Source organism: Aquarana catesbeiana, linkage group LG13 (genome assembly GCF_042186555.1).
Source record: "Aquarana catesbeiana isolate 2022-GZ linkage group LG13, ASM4218655v1, whole genome shotgun sequence".
Classification (NCBI taxonomy): Eukaryota; Metazoa; Chordata; class Amphibia; order Anura; family Ranidae; genus Aquarana; species Aquarana catesbeiana.
Genome location: NC_133336.1, coordinates 231,473,500 through 231,498,736, shown reverse-complemented (window position 1 = coordinate 231,498,736; position 25,237 = coordinate 231,473,500). Strand labels below are relative to the sequence as shown.

Genomic DNA, 25,237 nt, shown 5'->3' with positions numbered 1-25,237 from the left:
GTAGTCATATATATATGGGTCGCTAAGATTCGTTCTTTCTTTGTTAAGTCCTCTATTGGTTTATATAACAGAACTTCCCAAGGATCTTTGCGCAAGTTTGAATCTTATGCCCTGTACACACGGTCGGATTTTCCGACGGAAAATGTATGATAGGACCTTGTTGTCAGAAATTCCGACCATGTGTAGGCTCCATCACACATTTTCAATCGGAATTTCCGACATACAAAGTTTGAGAGCAGGCTATAAAATTTTCCGACAACAAAATCCATTGTCGGAAATTCAGATCGTGTGTACACAAATCCGACGCACAAAGTGCCACACATGCTCAGAATAAATTAAGAGACAAAAGCTATTGGCTACTGCCCCATTTATAGTCCCGACATACATGTTTTACATCACCGTGTTCAGAACGATCGGATTTTCCAACAACTTTGTGTGACCGTGTGTATGTAAGACAGGTTTGAGCCAACATCTGTCGGAAAAAATCCATGGATTTTGTTGTCAGAATGTCTGATCAATGTCCGATCGTGTGTACAGGGCATAAGAGTGTTTTGACCATGTTATAAACTTGTATCCATAGGTGTTTAACTTTGGGACATGTCCACCATATATGTTTCATATGGCCCTGGACTGAACAGCCCCGGAAACAAGAAGGAGGATAAGTAGGAAGATACTTTGTGATTCTTGCCGGGGTATAGTACCATCTTGACATCATTTTAAAGGCGCTCTCCAAAGCCACCACATTACGAGAAGAATGAAATAGAGACTCCCACATTTTGTTCCAGTTTTCAGGGGATTACACCACGCCAAAGTCTGATTACCAGCGCTCACAATAGGAGGGGGCCTGGGTATGTGAAGAAACCAAAAGTGAGTAATATAACAAGGATACTAGGCCTTGAGTTGATGGGTGAGTGCTCCATCTGTTCTCGAAGGCTGTGGTAAGCCATGACCAATCATTCATAGTAAGGGATTACTCCAGGGACCTTCAAGGATACCCCATGCAATAGAGAGCCATCTTTCACTACCTGAATATCATTATTACTAGAATTAAACAGGATTTATATAGCAGCATGTGCAGAGCTTTACGAAGAGAGACATACATTTACAATACGATAAAATACAAGAGGGTTAAGAGGACCCTGCTCAAAAGAGCTTACAATCTAATAGGGTGAGGCAAGTGGTACAAAAGGTTATAACTGTGGGAGATGAGCTGATGGAAGTGATAAAAGATTAGTTGGAGGTGTGATAGGCTTCCCTGAAGAGATGAGTTTTCAGGGATCACCTAAAGGCAGCCAGAGTAGGAGATAGCTGGACAGACTGAGGTAGAGAGTTCCAGAGGATGGGAGAAGCTCTGGAGCAGTCCTGGAGATGAGCATGAGAGGATGAGATAATGAAGCTTGAGAGCAGGTGGTCTTGGGAGGAGAGAAGAGGATAGTTTGGGTGATATTTGGAATTGGGGACAAGACTGGTAATAGAGCTGACAGAGCTGTGGGTGGATTTGTAAGTTGTTGTTAGTATTTTGAATTTATTTTTCTTGGCAATCGGAAGCCAGTGGAGGGATTGGCAAAGTGGGGTGGCAGACACTGAGTGGTTGGTAAGGTAGATGAATCTGGCAGCAGCATTTATGATGGACTGAAGAGGGGATGGGCCTATGAGAAGGGAGTTGCAACAGTCAAGGCAAGAGATAACGAGGGAGTGAATGATTAGCTTGGTGGTGAATGGGAGCAATGAGATAAGTCTTAAGTTGTTCAAGTTGGTGGGTTCCAGTGAAGGCTTTCTAAGTATGGGGATGATCTATGCAAGCTTTAGAGATGAGGGGAAGGTGCCAATAGATAGGGAGAGATTGAATATGTGAGTGAGGGAGCATAGCGTAGAACAAGCGTGTGACCTTAGTAGTTGCGAGGGAACAGGATCCAGGGGACAATTGGATAGGTAGGCATCTGAAAAAAATTTGGTAACCTCTTCAGTAGTAGTTGGTTCAAAAGTAGTAGTCAGTTCAAAAGAGGAAAGTGTTGACTGCTGTTGACAAGGCATGTTAAGTGGGGAAGATATCTGTACAGTGGAGGTGTCCTTACATATAGCATCAATCTTGTTTTTGAAGTGATTGGCAATCTCATGGATATATCATCCATAATCTTCCCTTTAGGACCCAGAGCTCTAAACATGTCTTCTGTGACACTTAATCAGATTAGACATTGCTTCAGCTGGGTCAGTTAAAAGATGATATCTGGTGCCCTGTGTTGTTGCACTTTGCACCGCATTACTGAATAAGCCAGTTGGTGGTCTGCAGGGGTCTCCAATTCCAAATTCAAGGAATAAAACGTTCATACCTTCAAGGAAGGCTGCACACAGCCAGGCTGACTTTTACCATTGTTGAAGGATATGTTGTATTGGGTGGCATGGATCTGCACGTTTGATATTCTTTGTTAGTTGTTTTGACTTCTATAGCATATAATGTGCCTGGTTTGGGTGTAGGCCAGCCTTTTTTAACCAGGGTGCCTTCAGGTTTCTTCAGGGGTGCCTTGGCAAAATGCCTAAAAATGGCAAAAAATGGTATACAAACCAGCGGGTGGACCAAGCCTGCCTTTTAGTTACACAAAGCCTCAGGTTTTCTTTGTGCACCATTACAGCCTTCTATCTGCAGATGTTCTAACAACCAATGACATCATCAGTTGATAAGGACAATGGCGTGCGTCTGTACGGCATCCTTATTTGTCCCTCTCTGTCAGCACTGGAGTCACAGTCACAACTGGAGTTAGGGAGAGAAATTGAAGAAGAACATTAAAATACTAGTCAGTGTGCAAAGGTGTATTTGCTTTGGAAGAATAAATCACGTCTAACATTGGGTGTCCTTTGTAAGTGGATGTTGCTGCACTATTGGTTTAGTTCTTTGGATTTTAGAATGGGGTGCCTTGAAATTGTGTCAAATTTTAAAGGGTGCCTTGACTGAAAAAAAGGATGAAAATTACTGGTGTAGGCTACCTCAGGTATAGGGAAGAACCCAGATGGGGTTTCCTTCAAATTTGCTTAGCCACATAAATTCAGTAATTTTTAATATATACTAAATAATCAATATTTTATTGTTTTAATTATTATTATTATTGCATTTATACATCTAAAAATACATACAAATATGTTTCAATAACAATTAAATATATTACAATTCAAGTCAAGAAATTATCTGCCCAGATCCCTTTTGTAGCTCCTTTCTGTAACGTGTCACTCATTATTACTAAGAGAGGATTATAATAAAAAAATGTAACATAATGTGTTTCTCATGGAACAAGATAGTGTGCACAGTGCCCATAAGATGGAAGAAGAAGAAGGAGAAGGAGATGGAAAAGGAAAAGGAAATGAGAAGGAAAAGGAAAAGGAGAAGATGTCCACAATAGATGAAAATATAATAATGTGTTTTATGTAGAGCCTCCAACAGGTTTATAGTAATGAGTTGTTTTGTGTTTCACATCTCAAAGGAAAGACTGATACACAGAATAAAACAAGAGTATACTAAGAATAAAAAAAAGAACAAAAAACATTTTACTCACACAGGAACATAATGGCGAGGAAGACTGACATGGTAGTCGGGACCAGGAAGGGGTGACTGTCTTTCTAAGAATGTGAAGTTATGAACTTCTTCTCACTTCCTGAGTTTTATTTATAGACATTTCATCAGAGTTATAACCAATGTCATGAGAATGTAGAATGTGAAAGCCAATCATATCTCAGTTTTGCCTTATCTGATATGATAGTCTAGACAAACCTCATAGTACATTTTCGGGTGAACACTGCTGGCCTTATACCTGGCATTATTGGTCAAGCTGCATGATAGGATTGTAAGGACATTTGCTTGGAGTTGTCACTTGGGCAGGGTTTGGCTTCCATTGCTATCTTACTAAATAGTAGAATCAGGTGACACCATGCAGGCACTCATTTGGGGTAGATGTACCAATAAGAATTGTAAACTCAGTTTACACCCTAAAGGCAATCTATTTGTGATGATGTACCAATAGAATAGAAACAAGTGCTCTCTTAGGGAAGATGTACCGATATTAATTGTAAATTTGGGTTACAACCCACTGGCAATCCTATGCGGTAGGTGTATCAACAAGGATATAAACAGGTGCACTTTTGGGGTAGAATTACCCATAATAATTGTAAAGTTAGGTTGTAAACTACAGGAACTCCTATGGATTATATGTACCGATAAGAATAGAAACAAACACCCTTTTGGGGGAGATATACCAACAAGAATTGTAAATACTTATAAATAATATTTCCCCGCATTCCTCTCCCAGCTGCTACATAAAAGGTTTTCCAGAGAGGTGAAGGTTGGAGGAGCTGGGCCATCATAGACAGTAACTGACACTTCCAGAAGAGAGAGAGGGCTAGTCTGTGCAATGAGGGAGGGGGCTGAGCTATGGAATTGACTTTCCTGGAGTAGTCACATTTTTTTAGCAAATTCTTAAAGGCACCATGCAAGTGAATAAAATATATGTTTAGAACCAAAGAGAGTGGGGATTTTTAAGGTGCACATCAATTGAATAGATATCAAATATTTTTGTATAAAAAGATTTTTATTTTATTAGGAAAGTACAATAAAAATATATTTTTTTTCACATAAAAATGTAAAAAGGAGATTTGTATATGGAAGTGCCACATGTATTTAATTGCAGATGCAGTAACACAGCAAAAACGATGTACTTCCCAACATATTTCGCCCATCTGTTGGGCTTCCTCAGGGGATGCTGGTCACATGCAGAATACACTGCCTTCTGTATCTCCTAGAAGATGGGGGGGAAGAGGGGAAAACAGGGTAGGTCTGCCAGGATAAATGCTGCCGCCGTACCGAGGGAGCCCCGCGCTGAAGGTGAGCGTAGATGGTACAAAAAGGCCAGAGAGGCAGATACGGCAGCTGGCTTAATGCCAGGGACCACACACCTCCCAGGATACAAATCACTTTAAAGGAATACCTGAGTGGAGAGTTTGATGTGCATGGGTCCCTTGGTTTTTTTTGGCTGCAGAAACGTATAGAATAATGTCAAGTTTTTTTGTGAATATAAGTTTATTTAAAAAATGCTGAAGTTCCTTTAAATTCAACCAAGAACTTTTCCGTATTTACTTGTTTGATGCTTCATTGAGGTCCTCAGATTCCTAGAAGTTCTTCTTCTTCTCTACCACTTATTGTGGAAGTAGGTGAAACATACAGCAGCAGATAATATAAATCCAGAGATCACCAGCCGTGTTATATTCTGCACTGTGTAATCTGAGGAGAGAACCAGTGATGGATGTTATGAGAAATTTTTTGTGCAATTTTGAAGTGTTACAAATTCTGAGTGTACAGTTTATGAAGGTCCTGGATAAGCTTCCTTCTCATTGGACAGAAGCAATGATGTTTTATGTTCCAATAAAAGGAGGAGAGGTGACACAGGAAGCATCAAAACTGAGCTGGGAGATAAGTGCATCATCTGCTCAAGAGCATAAGTCACACAATGGACTGACCAAAATGACAAATACATTAGTAGAAAAACTTTAAACGTGTATTTCAATTGTATATTTGATTGTATTTTTTACCTAGAAAACCTTTTACTATATTGTTTTCTCTCCAGTGTCTTCATGCTACAGTAGGTAAAAAAATATACATTTTTTATCTAAAATGTTACTTACTTGGGATCAGTGGTTATATATAGTTGATGGTTAAAGAACAACAACATCAGAGCCTTATTTGGACACCATGCTGCTGTAGGTCCATCTGAATGATGAAGAAGAAGGTTCCCCATCAGCTCAGTGATCATAAGTGGTCACCGCAGGAGCTTCAGGAGCCTAAAAGACAATGCTGAAACTTGTTGTTCCAGAAGAACTTCCAAGCTCCAGTTGAAGGTTGGAAAGCTCCACCCTTTGTAGTGTGATCATTTCAGTATGAGCTAATTAGGGATGAGCAAATCTGCTTGGGTTTGGCTTTCTAACAGTTCATAAAATCTTGAAGTTCACAAACTTTGCAGCAAACACTACTGAATCTACTGTATTGTGGGGCAAATCTTATTCTACAATTCTACATGTGATACACCTAGAAGACATCACTACCACAATCTCTAATGCCGCGTACAAACAATCGGATATGCCTCTAGAAAAACTCTGTGTGTATGCTCCATCAGTCTTTTGCTGGCGGAATTCCAGCCAGCAAAAGATTGAGAGCATGTTCTCTATTTTTCTGTCAGGAAAAGTTCCTATCCGAAAATGCGATCGTCTGTATGCAATTCGGAAGCGCAAAAAATCATGCATGTTCAGAATCAAGTACGAGACGGGAGCGTTCTTTCTGGTAAAATGAGCGTTCATAATGGAGATAGCACATTCGTCATACTGTCAATTTTTGGATCTTTTAATGCGGCGCATTATTTTGTTCTTTATAATGCTAGAAGAATGAATTTGTTTTGCTGCTGATATTCACACACAAGTTCTCACAAACTTATTTCTTTATTATTTCTCATGATCTCCTGAATAATTTTTTTTGTTCTTAAAGCCAGATCTCCATAATAATGTTTAGAATTATTTTTTATAGTCATATTTTTTTTTTTTTTTTTTTATTGTGATCTCCTGTTTTTTTTATTATTTTTAAATTATTTTCTAGTGATCTCCATAATTTTTTGTGTGTGTTAAGTTTCCACAACAACATTATTATCTTGTATTTTTAAAGCTCAAGCAGGTTGGTTGTTGTCCCTTGTTAATTTGACATTGTATTTTTGAAATGTACCTGCCTACTCACAAACAAACTGTCCTATTTCAAGGAAAACACAATAGGCAAGTATTTTCATATAAAAAAAATCTACATTTATTCTGGCTCATAACAAAATAAAAAGGAACGATGGAGAAACTGCTTGAATTTGCGAAGCCTTTCTACCCCAGGGCACACATCAACTCTTTGTAAATAAAAATTGGTAGCCTGAGAAGTCCATATAATAGAGAGCACAATATGGTCCAGAACTCCCAGAGATCACGAACAGCCGCAGATGACACATATGTCCCCAGGCTATGTTACTACAACAGCCTGCGTCTTCTGTCAGACCAGACTGAACTCAGGCCATCACTTTCTTGTCTTCCCTGCAGCCTGACCTCCACGCTTCCCTGCAGCCTTCCTTGCAGCCTTCCTGCAGCCTTTCTTGGAGGCTGTGGCTCTGGAGGTGGACTTGTGGCAGGAGGAGGAGGATGGACAAGCGCACAGAAGTGCATGTTCTCTCTAATTTGGCCCCTCAACCTAAAAAATAAGATTCTCACACATGAAGCGTTGGCCCTCCTCCATTTGCTGCAATTTTGCAGCTACATAGCAGCCATAGGCCTCTTCAATATCGGGGGGTGTTTTCAGGGCCGCAATAGCCTCCTTAATGAGGCCCAGTGCTGCCTCCTCCACGTTACTCCCCTTTCTGGCCCTTTTTGTTGTAAGGTGGAGGGGAGGCACCTGGAATTGGGTGAGGCTACTGGACCTGGCCACCTCCTGGCTGAAACTTACCCCCGCCTCCTCCTGGCTGACACTATCCGCGCCTCCTCCTGGCTGACACTTAATCCCGCCTCCTCCTGGCTGCCACATTCCAGAGCCTCGTCCTGGCTGAGGTCTTCCTGCATATGAAAAAGTGACATAGATTTAGTTTTTGGTTCATCAATCACACACAATTTTCAGCTCATGACTGTTGCAAATTGAATGTTAATAAATAGAAAAGACTCTCATTCTGAGCCCAGCCTTTTTTATTCTTGTCACAATCATTTTTGGCCCCTACTGTCTATTGATACGTAAAACACTTTTTGTTAAATCATTCATTTGTTATCAATAATAACAACAACAATTTTCGGACAATAAATATGTTCAAAAATACTATACCTGGATCCAGCTGGGCTCCTCAACTTCTTCCAGGATGGACGGCCCAGGTTGGTCCTCAGAAGCCTCAGCTGGGGTTGAGGTAAGGGTGGATGGAAGTGTAGAAAGTGATCCCTGGCTTCAATTTGGTCCTCCAGAAGCAGCATCCTGTTGTAGTACCATAGACTGGGTATGTACACATCCTCTGCTGCTGCTTCTGATTTCATAGAAGCCTGGACCTTATTAAGCTCCTTCCTATACGTGCTTCTCAAGCTACCAATTTTCTTATCCACAAAATCGATGTCTGCATCGGGGACCTGCATCTTCACAAATTGCAGCAGTTTCTCCAGCAATGCCTTCCTAGCTGTTTTTTTTTTCGATATAAGGGGTTTTTAACCTCCCACAAATTTCTCATATTATTGTATCTGTCTATGAACTGGCCCATGAATTCAGGGTCTTTGAATTATTTCATATTTGCTGCAAGACAAAACACAAGACAAAAACACTAATATCAGGCTAAACTCTCCTAATCTTATCCCTATATAGGCCTCAATCTCGAATCAGTTAAAATGTTACCTTCGTTATAACATTTGGCGCTTCGTCCACTCACAGATTGTACGTACGACACACGCATGTTAGCTTTGTATACACTGCGCATGCGTGAAACTCCACCTGTGTCGCCCACCCCTGACATTCTTTCTCGAATATTCCCCGCCCCTTCTCTTTCATCTCAGTGGGAGAGGAACATGGCAGTAACGAGGAGGAAAGCCTGTAGCGGAAACATCCCGATCCTGCAGGAGATTTAAGGCCTCAAATATGGCCTTTATAGAGATGGTGGAGATGGTGGACATCTTGAAGAGGGCCGACTATGATGGGAAGTATGGACCATACCTAAACCCAAATGTGAGAAAGGCCAAGATGATGACTAAAGTTGTGAAGAGTCTGCACAGAAATTTTGGGGTACGACGATCCAAGGAGCAATTGAGGAAACGCTGGTCAGATCTGAAACTGAGGGAGCAGGATCAGTACAGAAGGATCAAGAAAGTGCTTCTAAAAAGTAAGTAGTTGTCGTGTGTTCCGATTATTATTATTACTTGCATGCTGCTCCATGTGCTTTTCTTTACTGTTGTACAGTTTAAAATGGCTACTTTCATGTTCATGGGCACAGTAATCGGTCGTAGTAAACATTGTTCGTTTGCCAAATAAATACGATGTTTTGGGCAGATACAGGGTTAACTACATTTGATCATGCTAATTTGTATTAAAAGAAGTTTAGGACATTGTTGTCTAGATGTGTTTGAAACTATAAAGATTTGCAAACTTGATTCAGTGTAATGTAAGGAGAGGACACTCAGCAGCTGTTTACACATCTGGACTCAGGAGCACTAGTGTGGGACACAAGAACAAACTTTTTAAGATGTCCTACACAGGTACTCCAGTGTGAAACTTGTCCAAAAAAGGTAAGTATTCCAGCTTTGGTAAGTGAACAAATCATGTCTTCAGCTTGGTACTCTGCCAAAACAGACAATTGTACCTCACTTCCAAACAATGTTTCATATTCCTATTTCTGTCCTCAAATATCTGTGTACTAAGTATACCTTTCGTTTCATTCTAATAGGGGTGAGAGTGACCCCTTGTTTCATTCTCATAGGGGAAAAAAGACTCCGGACGTCTGAGGACACCAGGAAACCCCCTTCTCCTGAAGAAGGGGAACAGAGGACACCACAACCTGAGGATGTGGAGGAAAGAGACATGGTTGAGATTGTCACCACAACAGGTGAGTGTCTGACACCACAGATTCAGGTAATAGATGTATGCCTGCATATTTATAATAAATGGTGTGTATTTTTTTTTTAAGTGATGTGCATGTTGTGGAAGAACAATCTACTCATTTCATGAGTGACAGTGCACAAAGGCTAATCCAGGACATAATGTTTTGTAGTCAGGATTTAGACCTCATCAAGCAAAAAAAAAATTACATAAAAAAATTGAAGAACATGATTGATGTACTAGGAAGAATCTAAAGAACAACAAAATGACACCATGTTCTATTTTTGGGGAGAGATTTTTCACATTTTTTACACATTTTAAAAGCCAAATTTTGAAGATGCAGACAGCGTGTCCACATATGCTATCTGCCATAAGGGGATATCAATGTACGCGTTTTGTGGGTGCAACCCCTCCCTCGTAACTTAAGTAGGTGAGAGGAAGTGGCTGCACCCTGAAAACATGTCCATTGATCCCCCATGATGGGAGATAGCACATGTTGACATTAGGCATGGGATCAGGGGGCAAATCCCCAGTTTGACTCCCAATTTGTGTGCATCTTCAAAATTTGGCTTTTACAGGGGAACATCACCCCATCTGATGAAGGCAAGATCAACACATTTTTGACACTATAATGTCTGATATTGCCTTCAGTTTTTCAATGTTGAACTTTATAAGTTCCTGAGTTGTGTATGTTATGTCTTGAAACATGCCTGTTTATGTACTAAAAAAATATTTTCAAGGTAAAACTTTAAAAAAAAGATGTTTTAAAAAAAATAAATAAATAAATTGCACAATGCACATTTTTTTTAATATCTAAAATAATTACAAATTTGCTGGCATAGCAATGCCCCCCCACCACCCATAGAATAATCAACATATTTTTGACGCACTTCACGGGCGCTTTGGGGGGGCAAGCCAGGACGGCCAGGTTCCAGAGCCGTCAGTGGATTTTCTGGAAGCCCGGACTCAGGCCCAACTGAGGAAACATAATTCGGAGCATTTCTCTTCAAAAAGTTGTGAAGTGCAGCATGCTAGAACTATGTGGTTAAGTTTGTACTCCGTCATATTTATTGCCGTAAGAAATAGGTGGAACTGGCTGGCCATTATCCCAAGGGCACTCTCCACGACTCTTCTGGCTCTGGCCAGCCAGTAATTAAAAATCCTCTTCTCCGGGGTGAGGGTCCTCTGGGGGAATGGCCTCATCAGGTGATCACCCAGACCAAATGCTTCATCAGCGATAAAAACAAATGGGAGTCCTTCCACGTTCTCTTCCACAGATAGCAATCCTAAGCCACCACTCTGGAGATGTCGGTAGAACTCGGTCTGGGCAAAGACTCCACCATCTGACATCCGGCCATTCTTCCCCACGTCCACATAGGGAAACTCGTATGTCGCCGATACCACCGCCATCAACATAATACTATGTAACCCCTTATAGTTAAAATAGAATGACCCCGAGTGGGGTGGTGGGTGATGTGGACATACTTCCCATCGATTGCCCCTCCGCAGTTAGGAAAATCCCAACAATGAGCAAATTGGGAAGCCACAGTCTGCCATTCCTGTGGCGTTGAAGGAAACTGTGGAGTCAAAAAAGAAAAAAAAATATTAGTAGTTTTGCACATAACATTGCAAGCAGATTCGACACAAACATTCTTGGCCAACATCAGTATAACATTTATTTTAAGGAGTATTTAAAGACAACAATATAAGGTCCACTTATCAGATTCCTCACCCCCTCTGATGGCCCATTGGAAACATTTGGGGGGGTTATAAATGAGTTTTGGACCCCAAAAAAAAGCCTCTGGCACTCTGCCTGAGTTTAAGGACAACAATAACATTTGGACACATTTTAGGGGGTGTTTAGGGTAAAGCACTACAATGGAGCTGACAAAATACATTGTTAAGTGACTAGGCTAGGTATATCTGGGCCCAGGATAGCGTGCTGGGGAGGTTAGTGAAGGCAAATATGCATGAAGGACAAAAAAGGAGCATTAAAAGCTTCCAGCATGCATGAGGACAAAGGGGGCATTCACAGCATATTACAATCATGGTAATTAGGGAATGATGAAAGAAATAAAAAACATTAGCATACATTAAATACATATGATGTGATGTTAAAGAAGAAAACTTACCCTAATATAGCCCTTCTGCAGGACCTGTTTGATGGCAGAATAGGTCTCTGGAATAATGATTCCCAGAGCCTGGGGGGAGATGCCTGTATAGAACTTGAGGTCCTGTAGACTTCTCCCCGTCGCCAAGTACTGACGTGGTGAATAGCCTCTGCTCCTGAGTGATGGCTTGCCACATGCAGGTGTCCTGCTTCGTAATATAAGGGGACAGCAAAGCCAACAGACGGTGAAAAAGGGGGTCCCACATCCGGAGAAATTTCCTGAAATCATCAGGGTTATTCTCCTGGATATTACGCAGCAAAGGCAACATGGCTTCAAAACGGTTGGCTGGTTAGAACGAACTAACAGAATGCACTGTAGAACAGAAAGGCCTCTGAAGAGCAAGCTGAAAATCAGAAACGAATGGACAAGAACGCACTGAAAAACAGATGCAAACTGACTACACGCACTGAAAACCAGATACAAACCCACAAGCACAAACTGAAGAGCAGTAACAGACTGAAAAGCACGAAAGCTGGAATACGTGAATCGTCTCTCACCAAACTTCTACTAACATGAGATAAAGACGAGATTAGCAGAAGGAGCCCAAAGGGTGGCGCGCTTGGGTATTGAACTTCCGTTTTCTAGTCCCGTCATACATGTTGTACATCACCTCATTCTTGATGGTCGGAATTTGGTGTGACCGCGTTTATGCAAGGCAAGCTTGAGCGGAATTCCGTCGGAAAAACCATCCAAGTTTTTTCGGACGGAAATACCGATCGTGTGTACGCGGCACAAGTGCTTTCCCGTCTCTTTCTCTTTTCTATTTTGGTGGACACTCTGAGCTTTTCCAGAGATCCCAGTCTGTGATCTACCACCACATCCTAGACCTAGATCTTTTTCTGGCCATTTGTAGTAATTAGCAAGCATTGTTAAACGAAAGGCATGGGAAACTGGGCCATGGGGGACATGTACCAATGGCAAAACTAAATATAATAATAATAATAATAATAAATAATTACAAAAATGATCTCTCCTTAAATAGAGTTGTTAACTTTCCCTAACAGCTTCAACATACACGGACAATATGGCTGCTGTTTTGAGTTCACCCTTTTATAGAAAGGGAACGGGGTAATCCACCCCTTCAAATATCGGCTCTCCTTATTCCTCATTTCTGGGGTTAAACCTGAATATGTTTGGCCAAAGGTTTGTGATTTGTGAACTTTGCAAATCCCAGGGACTCGCTACAAACCTATGATCACAGTAAGGGAAGGGAAGAAAGACTAAGGGAAAGAGAATAAGGAAAGGGAAGGATGACTAAAAGGAAAGAGAAAAAGGGAAGGGAAGGATGACTATAGAGAAAGAGAATAAGGGAAGGGAAGGTTGACTAAAGGGAAAGAGAATAAGGGAAAGAAGAAAGGCTAAAGGAAAGAGAATAAGGGAAGGGAAGGGTGACTAAAGGGAACGAGAATATGGGAAAGAAGAAAGGCTAAGGGAAAGATAATAAGGGAAGGAAAAACAAGACTAAGGGTAAGAGAATATGGGATGGAAAGAAAGATTAAAGGGAAAGAGAAAAATGGAAGGGTATAAAGACTAAGGAAAGTGAATAAAGGATGGGAAGGAAGACTGAGAGAAAGAGAACAAGGGAAAAGAATAAAGATAAAGGAAAGAATATAAGTTATCACAATGGGGCTGATTTACTAAAACTAGAGAGTGCAAAATCTGGAGCCTTGTTTCAGCCCTTAGCTAGGAACTCCCTTTTTCCTTGAGTGCCATGCTAGTTTCTTTTTTACTTTTGCTAAGTGAAGGAACTTTTAGAGAATTGGAGGCTTTTAGATCAATTTTTTTTTTTCATCTGCAAGAAAAAAACAAACATAAAAAATCGTCCATTGTATACGCCAGTCTGGAACAAGCTACACGTTACATCTGTGTCATCTTGGTGGGTTAACACTGCCTGTGGATTTCTCAAGTCAGCAAGCTGTCAAACTATCAATACAGACTGGATCTCAGGAGGAATGTCTTTTGTATAAAGTGATATTAGAGACAGAACATGTACAGATCAGAGGCTTATTTATTTCTTCAAGCTCACCGTGTATCTGCGTTATCTGTATATAGTGCCCATCACTCATCTTCCTCACAGTGTTAGACCTCCTCCTCACTTCACAGGTATAATTCCCAGAATCCTCCAGCTGAGATGACCGCACTCTGTATGTATCAGATACATTGTATCCCCGCACAGTCCGTCCATCTCTGTAGAAGACAAAGTGCAGCTCTGTGCTGCCTCTGAGAGGATCCAGTCTGGTGTCACATCTCACCGTCATCTCATCTCCTTCTATTATCCTGGACGCGGTCACTTTTATTTCTGGAGGAGAGAAGAGCTCTGGAAGAGGAAATTGATACAAAGGCAAACAATGGGATTGCATGAATTATACTTTAAATGTTGACATTCACACAATTCTTTGTAGCAGACATTAAATAATTGACATCAGTGTTTGGCTATTGTATCCACTACAATAATACACAGTAATAGAGAACCCGGTATGGTCAGCTTTATCACAAGTCACTTATTCTACCTGTATGTATATCTGGATGGTGAGTGATAAACCGAGACATGGGAGGAAACCAACACAAACATACAAACTTCTTACAGGCAATGGCCTGAGAGAGAATTGGGCTCAGGACCCCGGTGCTGCAAGGGAAGGCTGGTAATAAATTCAATTGATGGAGCTTTAGAGCTTAGCAGTCTACTATCAATCTAATCAGTTGGTTACTTTCTCATATTTTCCAGTTATATTTCCTGTTTCCTGGCTTTTGCAGCAGATTTAATCTCTTACTGAGTATGTAGCCTGTCTTTAAATCCTTGCCTATGTTCCAGTTTTAGATGGTCCCATGACTACTGCCCCCAGGTTTCCTGTTCTAGGGTGACTCCTCTCTCTTGTAGCGTCCTTTGGAGCCAGATTTGTATGCCGGGAGTTGTGTCTCTCTACACTTATTTTATATTTTTAGCGCCGCACATTTGGTATATCAGTTTGTATTATCACATTTGGGAAGTGTGGGTAGTATTGGCAGCTCTTTTATTTTAATTATTTTTTATTTATTTTTATTTGTATTTATTTATTTTTTATTTTTTATTTTTTTTATATTTATTTTTATTATCTATTATTTTTTTTTTCTTTAATACTTTTTTTTATTTTTACATGTAGTCTTTATTTATTTGTATTTAGGTTAGTAGCATGGCAGCTCACAAGGTTATACCTGCTACTAGTGTCAGAGAGGAGGTGTGTATTGCATCCTGATTTATTAAATTTTTAGTATCGCTGGGGCAGTATAAAAAAGAGTTGTCTCACAGCCACCAACCATTGGTCTTTGGCTCAAAAAGGTTGAAGACATAAACAAAATGGAGGATTTAATTCTCTCAGCACGACATCAACATGAACGCTATTCCAAAACCTGGACATTGTGGAACATGTTGGTCTTCACTGAGGAAGGGAAGGACCTATTTGGAAATTATACTACTAAATGAGAACCATTCCTGACTATTTATTTGAGATCTGGCAAGATTAGCATCGCCCACCTGTACCCCCCCAGCATCGCCCACCCGCACCCCTTTCTCCCAGACCTCTACTCTTCCCTCTTTCCCCCCCGATTTCTATTCTTCTAGTCCCCTCCTGTTCATCCTAATCATTCTTTCTTTGTATATGATTTACCCTTTTTTGAAAGAGTGATAAAAATGTTTAGATTGGCTTAGAATGTTTAGAATGTTGGATTGGCTCCTTGCCTGAATTCCGTCTCCCGATGGAATGCTCTATTTTGAAACAATGTTGACTGAGCGTATGCTATCTGTTTTGTTTATTTTATATTCTACATGATGTTATATTGTACCATTCCATATACTCCTCATACTATTGTTGTTCTGATACCATGGATTCTGTCTTTCGAGTAAAATAAAAGATTTGTTAAAAAAAAAAAGTTGGCTTTAATTTACCTTTCACAGAGATAAAGTATACATCTGAGAGCTCCATCACATTTGAATCAAAATGATGATGTATTTGTTTAGTACATTTGTACTGTCCAGACTGACTCATCGTTATATTAGGAATATGGAATGTGGAGTCATATTCTGATGATTGTATCTCCTGATCATCCTTGTAGAATTTTGTGTTTATTGCATTAAAATCTTTTACATGATGACATCTCAGAGTCAGGGGGTCTCCTTCATATATGACAGATGGAGGTCTCTGCAGGATGACATAACCTGAAATGTAATAAAATGATACTTTAGGTTGTTCTATTCACACCCAACAATCTGTAATGATGGAGATGAGATGGATGACTCACTTTCTGTAACATTTAGGAAGACGGGATCACTGATATCACCACCGATGGTCTGACACTGGTAATCTCCTCTGTCCTCCACTACTGAAAATGTTATATGAAGTCTCTGCTGATCTCCAGGTATTGGTCTCTTATCTTTGTACCAGTGATAGGTCCGGGACTCCTCTGGTACAGTAGACGGCACATCACATGTTAGAGTCACATCGTCAAGATATATTATATTCCCCAGTTGGGTGTGAAGGTCACCACAGGTTTGATGGCCCCTCCTATAGAAGAAAAGAGATCACACAGAACACATAGAGAGCACAATGTGCAGCAAAACACAGAGAGGTGATCGCATCTTATGTTAAAAAAAAGATGTTCTCATGTCAGATATTTGTGGTCCTGGGCACAGAGATTTTAAAACATGTTAGTAAATCTCTGTAATAAAGAAAACGACCTCCCTTAATTCTTAGGTTTGATTCAAGTTTTTTTTTTTTTTAACCACTTACAGTCTGCCCTATAGAAGTTTACTGCTACAGGACAGCAGCTGTGCACCAGATCATGGATATATACGTGATCCCACACTTCCACCTGCAAGGGGCGCGTGCACACCACTGGCGCGCTGCTTCTGCTGTGATCATTCACAGCAGAAGCCGATCTCTGGATGCCGGGCACTCGACGTCTGCTGGCACCCACCGATTGTCAGGCAGGGACTCAGAATAGAGCTCTGCCTATGTAAACAAGACAGAGGCCTGTTCTAACATGGGGGAAGGGATGAATTCTGTGTTCCTGCAAAGCAGGGACTCAAATCCATCTCTTCCCCTAGTAAAAGCAATACAAACAATGGCTAGGCACACATTTAACCCTTAGATCGCCCTAGATGTTTAACCCCTTCCCTGCCAGTGTCATTAGTACAGTGATAGTGCATATTTTTAGCACTGATCACTAAACATGTGTGCTGCCAAAAAAATTGTTTGTTTTCGTTTCATTCATTTTTAATTTTTTTCGGGTTATTTGTGATGATCGCAGTTCGTAATTTCTTAAATTTGAAAATCCGAAAATTTAAAAATCTGAAAATAAGAAAGAAAATCCAAACATTTGAAAAAACTAAAATCTGAAAAATCTAAATAATTACTAACTAACTAATAATAACTATTAAATTATAGGTTTGGGAATTTCCTTTCAAATTTGGCTGTTAGTGAACGGTGTACATCTTGCGGCATGTATGCGTTCCTTGATCATCCGATTGAGGGCGAATACTGCTGTACAAAATGTAAGCACATTGTTTCCCTGGAAGCCCAGGTTCTGAATCTGGGGAAGCAACTGTCAGCACTGAGAAGACCCTCCATACAAAAGGAGAGCCAGGAACGTACACGGCCGGTGCCAGCAGGGGCCAGCACAGAGGCGGGTGGAGACAAAGAGGTGCAGGCACTAGGAAAGAGTAGATGGGTGACAGTCAGGAAGGGTAGAGGAGGAAGTGCCAGGGAGGCTGATCCAGGGCTGGAGCATCCCAATAAGTACACTCTACTGAGTGGCATTGGGGAACCAGTCAAGGACCAGCACTGCTGGAGCTGAGGGACTCCCCTAACTGCCAGGGGAAGAACTCCTCCAGTGAGAGTGGGGGTGAAGCGAAGGGAAAGGAAAGACAGATTCTGGTGGTAGGGGACTCAATTCTTAGAAGGACAGAGAGGGCAATCTGTAACAAAGACCTGAAGCACCGAACTATATGTTGTCTACCGGGCGCTCAGGTTCGGCACATCACAGATCTGGTGGACAGATTACTGGGAAGCGCTAGGGAAGACCCAGCTGTCATGGTGCATGTTGGCACCAATGACAAAGTCAGAGGCAGATGGAGTTTCCTAAAGAATGATTTTAGGGACTTGGGAGCTAAATTGAGGAAAAGGACCTCCAAGGCAGTATTCTCATGAATACTACTGGTACATCGAGCCACACCAGAAAGGCAGAGGGAGATTAGGGAAGTAAACAAGTGGCTGAGGAGCTGGTGTAGTAAGGAGGGGTTTGGGTTCCTGGAGGACTAGTAAGAAAAAAATAAATAAATACAAATTTGAGTATTTTCCATAGTTTGTAGACGCTACAACCTTCACATAAACCAATCATTATACACTTATTGGGATTTTTTGTACTAAGAACATGTAGAAGAATACATATCGGGCTAAATTTATGAAGAAATTCAATTTTTTAAAAATGTTTTGGATATGTTTTATAGCAGCCCTATTTGTGGGGGAAAAAAGGACATCAATTTTATTTGGGTGACATATAAAGTGACCTGGTCATGAAGGGGGGGGGATAAATTTTCCAGAGGTCAAGTGGTTAAATCAGCACAAAAGACAATACTTACAATCAATTTGTTCCTTGTGCTGATGGCTGCAGATTGAGTGTAATTGCTTGTCCTCTGACCTCCCCTTCCCCCACAGTGTACTCCCATGTTGCTTTGGGAAATAATACAAGGAATGGAACCTATCCTGTGCGTTTGTCCAGTGTGCCAACTATGCCCGCCCTTTCCGTCCCCTCCTCCATTATTAAAGGTTGTATTATAGCTTTTGGCAAAAAAAAGGACTCCATGAATGAGGACGGGTGGGTGGATGAAAGGACCATCTCTTCCATTCGTGGATCACTTTTAACCCTAGAATTATTGCTCTCACTACAGTGTGCATGGAAACCTAATAGGTGTTGCAAATTATTGTTGTGTATACACTTGAAGCATGTGTCAGCATTTCTTTGTGCATGTACTGTATGTAGGATTGGGAGGCTTTATTTATTTTGTCTATTTTATGTTAAACTTTCATTTTACACTTTCTTCTTTTTTTATTTTACGTCATTATTATTATTTTGTTTTTTTTACTTAATTGCAATGCTATGACAAGGGGCTGATACCTGATTTGAAAGCAAGTTATTCTGCTGGTCTAAGCAGGACTAGCGCTTCTGCGTTTCCCCTACTACTGTGTCCATCCTCCCTTGTCATTTGGGTGAAAGTAGCTTGTCCAGAAACCCTCCAAAGAACCAAAGAACCAAATAGGACCATCAAAAATGGTCTTCTATTGACTTCAATGGAGGGGAGAGGAGGAGGAACAGCAGAAATTCCCCTTTTAAGTGAAGTTCTGCTTTATTGGCCCAAACCCCTTCACATAGATTAATCAGGAAGCTGTGGTTTCAAGTTATTATTTTTATATTATTTGTATTATTTGTGGTTTCAATATTAATTCTGTACTCACCGGACTTTCCGACATTCAATGCTGAAAATCCAAAACACACTTGTTAGAAAATATTATCTACAGTACATGTCATTAAAACAAATCGGATGTGTTTTAATCATGTTCTTTTCTTTCGTTATCAGTTGGAAATGATATTTTCTTTCTAATGAGAATATTGATCCCAATGTTCTCAATTCACCCAAAGAAGATTGCAACTGTCACTCTCACTTAGCACTGAGGTGACAAACAGACATGGAAAAACTAATGCTGTACTTTGAAGAGATCAGGTTAAGTATTTAGACCTTGACACTTTCCCATTGTGTAGGCACCAGTTGTCCATTTTTCACCCCATAAACTCCCACACAGTAATTAGACATGTTCATTTGCCCATAAGAGTTTTCCATGCATCCATCATAACCCCCCTTGCCAAAACATTTCTAGTATGCCTTATGTAGCCTCCAACCACCACCAACCATCACCACCTTCATGAAGCTTATTTCATTCAACAGCCAGAACTTTCCTCCTCATGCAGTTTCAGTCAATCAGCCATCAGACTCTGAACTATGTATCCAACCAATCCCACCATTTACTGAACAAGACACTCAGCTCCCTCATGGAATGATCAGACACCCCCAACCCCTCACAGCCTGTGTAAGTCAAAGGTTGGAAGTACAATTCTGGGATGTACTGGGAAAAAGGATATAACTTAAAACAACATTGTAATGACACGAGATAAAGGGCCACTCAACAATAGACCCAGGACACATATTCTGGGACTCAACCCTAGCATGGCCCCGACCTTTAACTACAGTTTTCTTTTTAGAGATGCCACTCAGCTACCTTTATCATTGACTTTGTAACTTAAAACAAAGCACATTTCGTCTAGATAAATGGGAACCTTCTAGCCTGTGTGAGAAGATTGTGAACAGAGTTTACAATACATATTCATAAAGCAAGTCAACAGAAGCCAACAGATTCACAGTAAAGTTATTTTGTGAGTTTCACACCATCTCAAAAGAAAGATACTCAACTGATATTTACGGTGCGCTCCCAGAGTTTCTTTATTGTCTTCACTGTGGGGTAAGCTATCTTTGGTTGCTTTTCAAGGCAGAGCACTTTAATATACATACCAGTAGTGATCTCAGCACTCACAAGTATAATTGATCCTCACTCTTGCGTATGTTTGTGCCCCAGAACTGCAGCATATACAAGCTCTCCCTATCTATAACTACCCGATGTGACTTAGCTGGGAGGCCCCGGTGTCCGTTTGCTGCTTGCCTGACCTTTACCAATTTATTCCTACCTCGATCGCTCTCTGCGACCCTTTGATTATACTCATCTATGTGAATACCATTCCTTTTTGACACATTTATTTGGTAAGCAATATTTTTTTGATTTATATACCCTGTTAACTTAGTCCACTCTTTGCCAAAACCTCTCCCCCTCCCCTCTTTCCCTGTCTCTCCCCCCCTCCCTCCCTTTTGCCCCCCCCTCCCCTTCTTTCCCCCCCCTCCCCTTCCCCCCCCTCCCCCTTTCCCCCCCCCCTCCCTGTCTTTTCCCTTCCTCTCCCCCATCCCAGCCGGGCTTTTAGTGAGATGAATTTCACATTCTGTATTATCATTACCGTTACCCATACTTCATATTCCATCAATTTGTGTGTCTCTCAGTGGGCTGTGGGTGTCCCCTTGTACGGGCTGTCCTAGACCGCTGCCTTATGCTGTCCTGCCACTTGAGACCTCTATCTTTTATAGGGCCTCTGCCATGCCTTGCCACCTGGGGGCCCCTTTTCTCTCCCTCTTTTTATCAAGTTACTATTTTTTCATGTAACACTTTGTCTTTATAATATATTCACTGAGAATAGTCTTTTAAAATATTGTGACTTTTGACACATGTTTTTCTTTCTCTGTACATAATTTTAATAGAACCTCTAGCTCCTGAAGAAGCGTTCCTTGTCAACGTGAAACATGTAGAGCAATGAGAAATTGGAGAATACACCATTCTGGGAATACCAGACCTGCAGTGCTCCCCCAATTTCAACCGTGTTAGGGGAAGTTAACCCTTTTTTTTTTTTCCTTTATTTGGATTATAACTGTATACGATTACTTGGGGATACATACCCAACTGCAGGATAGGATCCATAATGGTGTTAGGATATGCTATGTATGTCTAGATCTGATGTGTTTTTAATAATGTTTTGTCTATTCTTTTCGTGCCTTTTTGTATATGATAAATAAAATTCAACCTTTTTTATATACGTTGTGTAGCTCACTACAGTTGTGCCTTTAAAGTCCCAAAAAGTTTTTAGTCTCTTGATATTTTCAGCTGATATTTAGATAACATAAACAATAAAAGCAGTTTTACTTACACAGGAATATGATAGCAAGGAAGGCAGACATGGTAGCCGGGACCCAGAAGATGTGACTGTCTCTCGGAGAAGCAGAAGTTATGATCGTCTTCTAACTTCCTGAGTTTTATTTATAGACATGTTGCTCCTGAAAATGTAGAAAGTGGAATAATCTGTGATAGCCAATCAGATTTCACTTTACTGTGGCCAGTTCTGCCCTATCTAATATGATAGTCTGAAGGAAACTCATAGTACATTTTAGGGTGGACACTGCTGGCCTTGAACTTGGGATTGGTGGTCTAGCTGTATCACACAACAGTAAGGACAGTTCCTTGGAGTCCAGTGTTGTCACTTTGCCAAGGTACTACTTTTTATTAATGTATAATTTACTTGCATACTCTCTCTTGTAGAAAATCTATACCCATCTGAAATAATAACACAAACATCTGAAGAAGGACCTCTAGTCCGTAACATGTAAGGTGTTATATACACTGTGTTGACTGTCACTAGTCCTTCCCGCACCAGGACAGTGACCAGTCTATATAATTGTTCTAGTCAGGGTATTAGATATGGCTTTTACGCTTCACATGCTTTGTTCTTATATGTATATCATTGTTAAGTTGTAATAAAATGTATACCTTTTTACCTCTTAATTTGGTCTGTCTATTAACGACCCTAAAGGGTATCTCACCGTACCTTTGGTACCAGGTGTTTTGTCCACTTTTTCATTATTTGGGTCAGACAAACCAAACTTTTTCACACACAGTCCCATCCCTCTCCCTATTGCTTGGTTCACTTTGCCAAGGTATGTCTTCTCACTGAATAGTACACCCAGGCGATACCATACAATCACTCCTTTGGAGTAGATGTATTGATAAGAATTGTAAACTCAGGTCACACCCTACAGGCAATCCTTTTGTGTAGATGTGCCGATAAGAATAGAACACAAAAAATACAATAAAATAAGGTGGATGCGACTGGTAAATTGTAAGTTTCTACCTGTTAAAAAAATAACATAAACCTTCCTGAATCTGGCTTCCTGAGCACCTATAATGAAAGTTTCATGCTGACATGTAAAAATAACATATAGTCCCATGGCAGGGTAGCCAACCATCTGTAAATTTACAGACAGTTTATAAATATCATGCAATTTACAAACTGTCTGTAAATGTTCTTTCTGGACAGTGGCTGCCCATAAAATATGGCAGCGAGCCAGCTTCGGATCTTTACACTGTAAGGGAGAACCCTGCTTACTCTGATGTAAAGGGGAACTCTGTGGACTCTGTTATAAAGGGGAACTCTGTGGACTGTGATGTAAGGGAGAACTTTGTGGACTGTAATGTAAAGGAAAACATTGTGGACTGTAATGTAACGGGGAACTCTGGAGTCTGATGTAAAGGGGAGCTTTTTGGATTCTGATGTAAGGGAGGGATCTGTGGACTGTGATATAAAGAGGAGCTCTGTGGATTGTGTGTGTGTGGGAGTCTCAGCTGACCAGAGACCCCCTTACATCAGAGTTTCCCTTTACACCAGAGTCTGCAGCATTCCCCCTTACATCAGAATCAGAATCGACAGATTTCTCCTTTACATCACAGCCCACAGTATTCCCTTTTACATCAGAGTACACAGAGTTCTCCCTTCCACTGTAAAGGGGAACCCTGCAGTCTCTGATGTACGGGGGAACTCTGTCCTGAGTTATATTAACCTGACCTTCATGTAATTGGAAAAATATGTTTTTTGCCTTTTGTTATACTTTAATCACATTGCTAACAGCACTAGCTACATGTTTGTAGCTTTAATATTGATATGTGTACTGTTTTGCACTGAAAATTGGCACTTTGTGTCCTTTTTTTGAAGTGCCAGTAAAAAAAATTGTCTCTGTCAGTAAATGTCATGATTTTCGCCAGCAAAAAAATTTGTACTGTCAGTAAATTAATAAATGATATGGGTGACATTAGGGGCACAATTAATTTAAATAAACTACGTTAACGGGTGGAAAATTCCCCTTTCCTCCCCCCCCCTATCTCTCTCCCTTTCTCCCAGAACCTATTTTTGGATGAATTTAAGGTGTCCCCCTCTCCCTTCTCTTTATATGCATTATCATAGGATTTGACTTCCTTTCTGGACCCTTAATCTCCTTGTCAGATAGCAACACCATCCACCCCATGTCTTTTAACACCACACTAAAATGCATATTCTTAGGATCAGACTCTATAACTACTTTTTAAGTACATCTATATTGGCTTTTCAGGCAACTGCTCTATAATCCCTGATTGAATTATTGTTTCTTCCTTCCTAACCCCCTTTCTTCCTAAATCCCCCCCCCTCTCCTTCTCCCCTTCTCTCTCCCCCCTCTTCCCCCCCCACCTCTTCCCCTCTCCCCCCCCCCCCTTCCCTACCCCTGGAACAATGGCCTACCTACTGGCAGATGAGATTGACTTGGAAATACAGTCTGCGTTTTCCAGTGAATCTCCAGCCGTATCCGACCATGATGAGACCCTTAGGAAATTATTCAAGAATCATAAAAAACTAACAATAAAATATCTTAATAGGAAATGGGATATTTCCTCATTGAAGTCCATATTGAACATAAAGTTATACCCAGAGGACTGAGGGAAAAGGTAGTACCTGCTGCCCACCTACACACACCGAGATTTTTGGAAATATGGAAACAAAGTTGTCTTGAACGTGGACTAGCAGTTCTGCATATGATTATTAATGAGGAACAAACACAACTAGATGAAATTAAAAAAGAGATTGATATCAGTGCACAACTGCTAGAACCATATAAAAATGATCAGGACTTTAATAAATATAACGACTCGCTCAAAAAGGAGGTTGAAAAAACACAAAAAACCCTCAAATCCACCAAACAAGAGAAATTCAAACAGAATCTTTTAGATTGGGAGAAAGGAGATGTCTTTGACCCCACAGTACCTTGAGGGAGGAGTAGATCACGTAAGGGCAGGAGAAATCGATCAGGCACATCTAGACCCAGATACACATCCACTGATAGTGACCCTGAACAACCAGAAAAAACTGTGGCTTTTTTAGACCAGGAAGGGGATGCCATCCCCAGGACAGGCACCCAACCAACTACACCTATGACCAAAACCCAGGCTCAAACCAACAGAGGAAACCTGGGAAAAGGAAAAGAAGGAAGAGAAAACCAAAGGGAACTCAGGTCAGGGCCACGCAAGTTCTAGATAGCCAACAAAATCTACCCAGTGACCCCTCAGAAAAATCACAATTAGATCTGAAGGTTGTTAACCTATCAGATTTTCCCCTAAACCACCATCATATCTCCCTGTTACAAAAGGGTCTAACATTTTCTCCCACTACAACGATGAGTGAGTTTGAGGTTTTTAAAGATATCAATTTGTTTTTGAGGAAATTAATTTTTAGGTACTGGCACGCAAAGAGGGACACTCAAGATACAGATATGGACCAGCTAGATAAACAAGAGCGGGACTCTCTTGAGGCCCTGATTGCCCTTCTTGATGAAAATCAAGAATGGAACTTAGAAGGGGAAGCTATCCAGCTGTCACCGAGTTGCCCCCGCCCATCCCAATTGACGATTAAATCCCAAAAAATGCCCCCCCTGTCCAAACATAGACACATTCAGTTCTTCCTGGAACAGGTA

The 25,237-nt window shown here is 40.8% G+C and overlaps 1 protein-coding gene across 1 annotated transcript in view; it reads right to left on the bottom strand.

Annotated features, from left to right (window-relative positions):
- LOC141116707 (high affinity immunoglobulin gamma Fc receptor I-like) overlaps positions 1-21,646 on the bottom strand; it is a 35,769-nt gene extending 14,123 nt beyond the window's left edge. The window contains 5 exon segments of the mRNA XM_073609099.1: positions 15,686-15,976; positions 16,060-16,281; positions 16,284-16,322; positions 19,272-19,292; positions 21,616-21,646. Of these exon segments, the coding sequence (XP_073465200.1) occupies positions 15,686-15,976; positions 16,060-16,281; positions 16,284-16,322; positions 19,272-19,292; positions 21,616-21,646 (604 nt within the window).
- Positions 21,647-25,237: the final 3,591 nt, after the last annotated feature.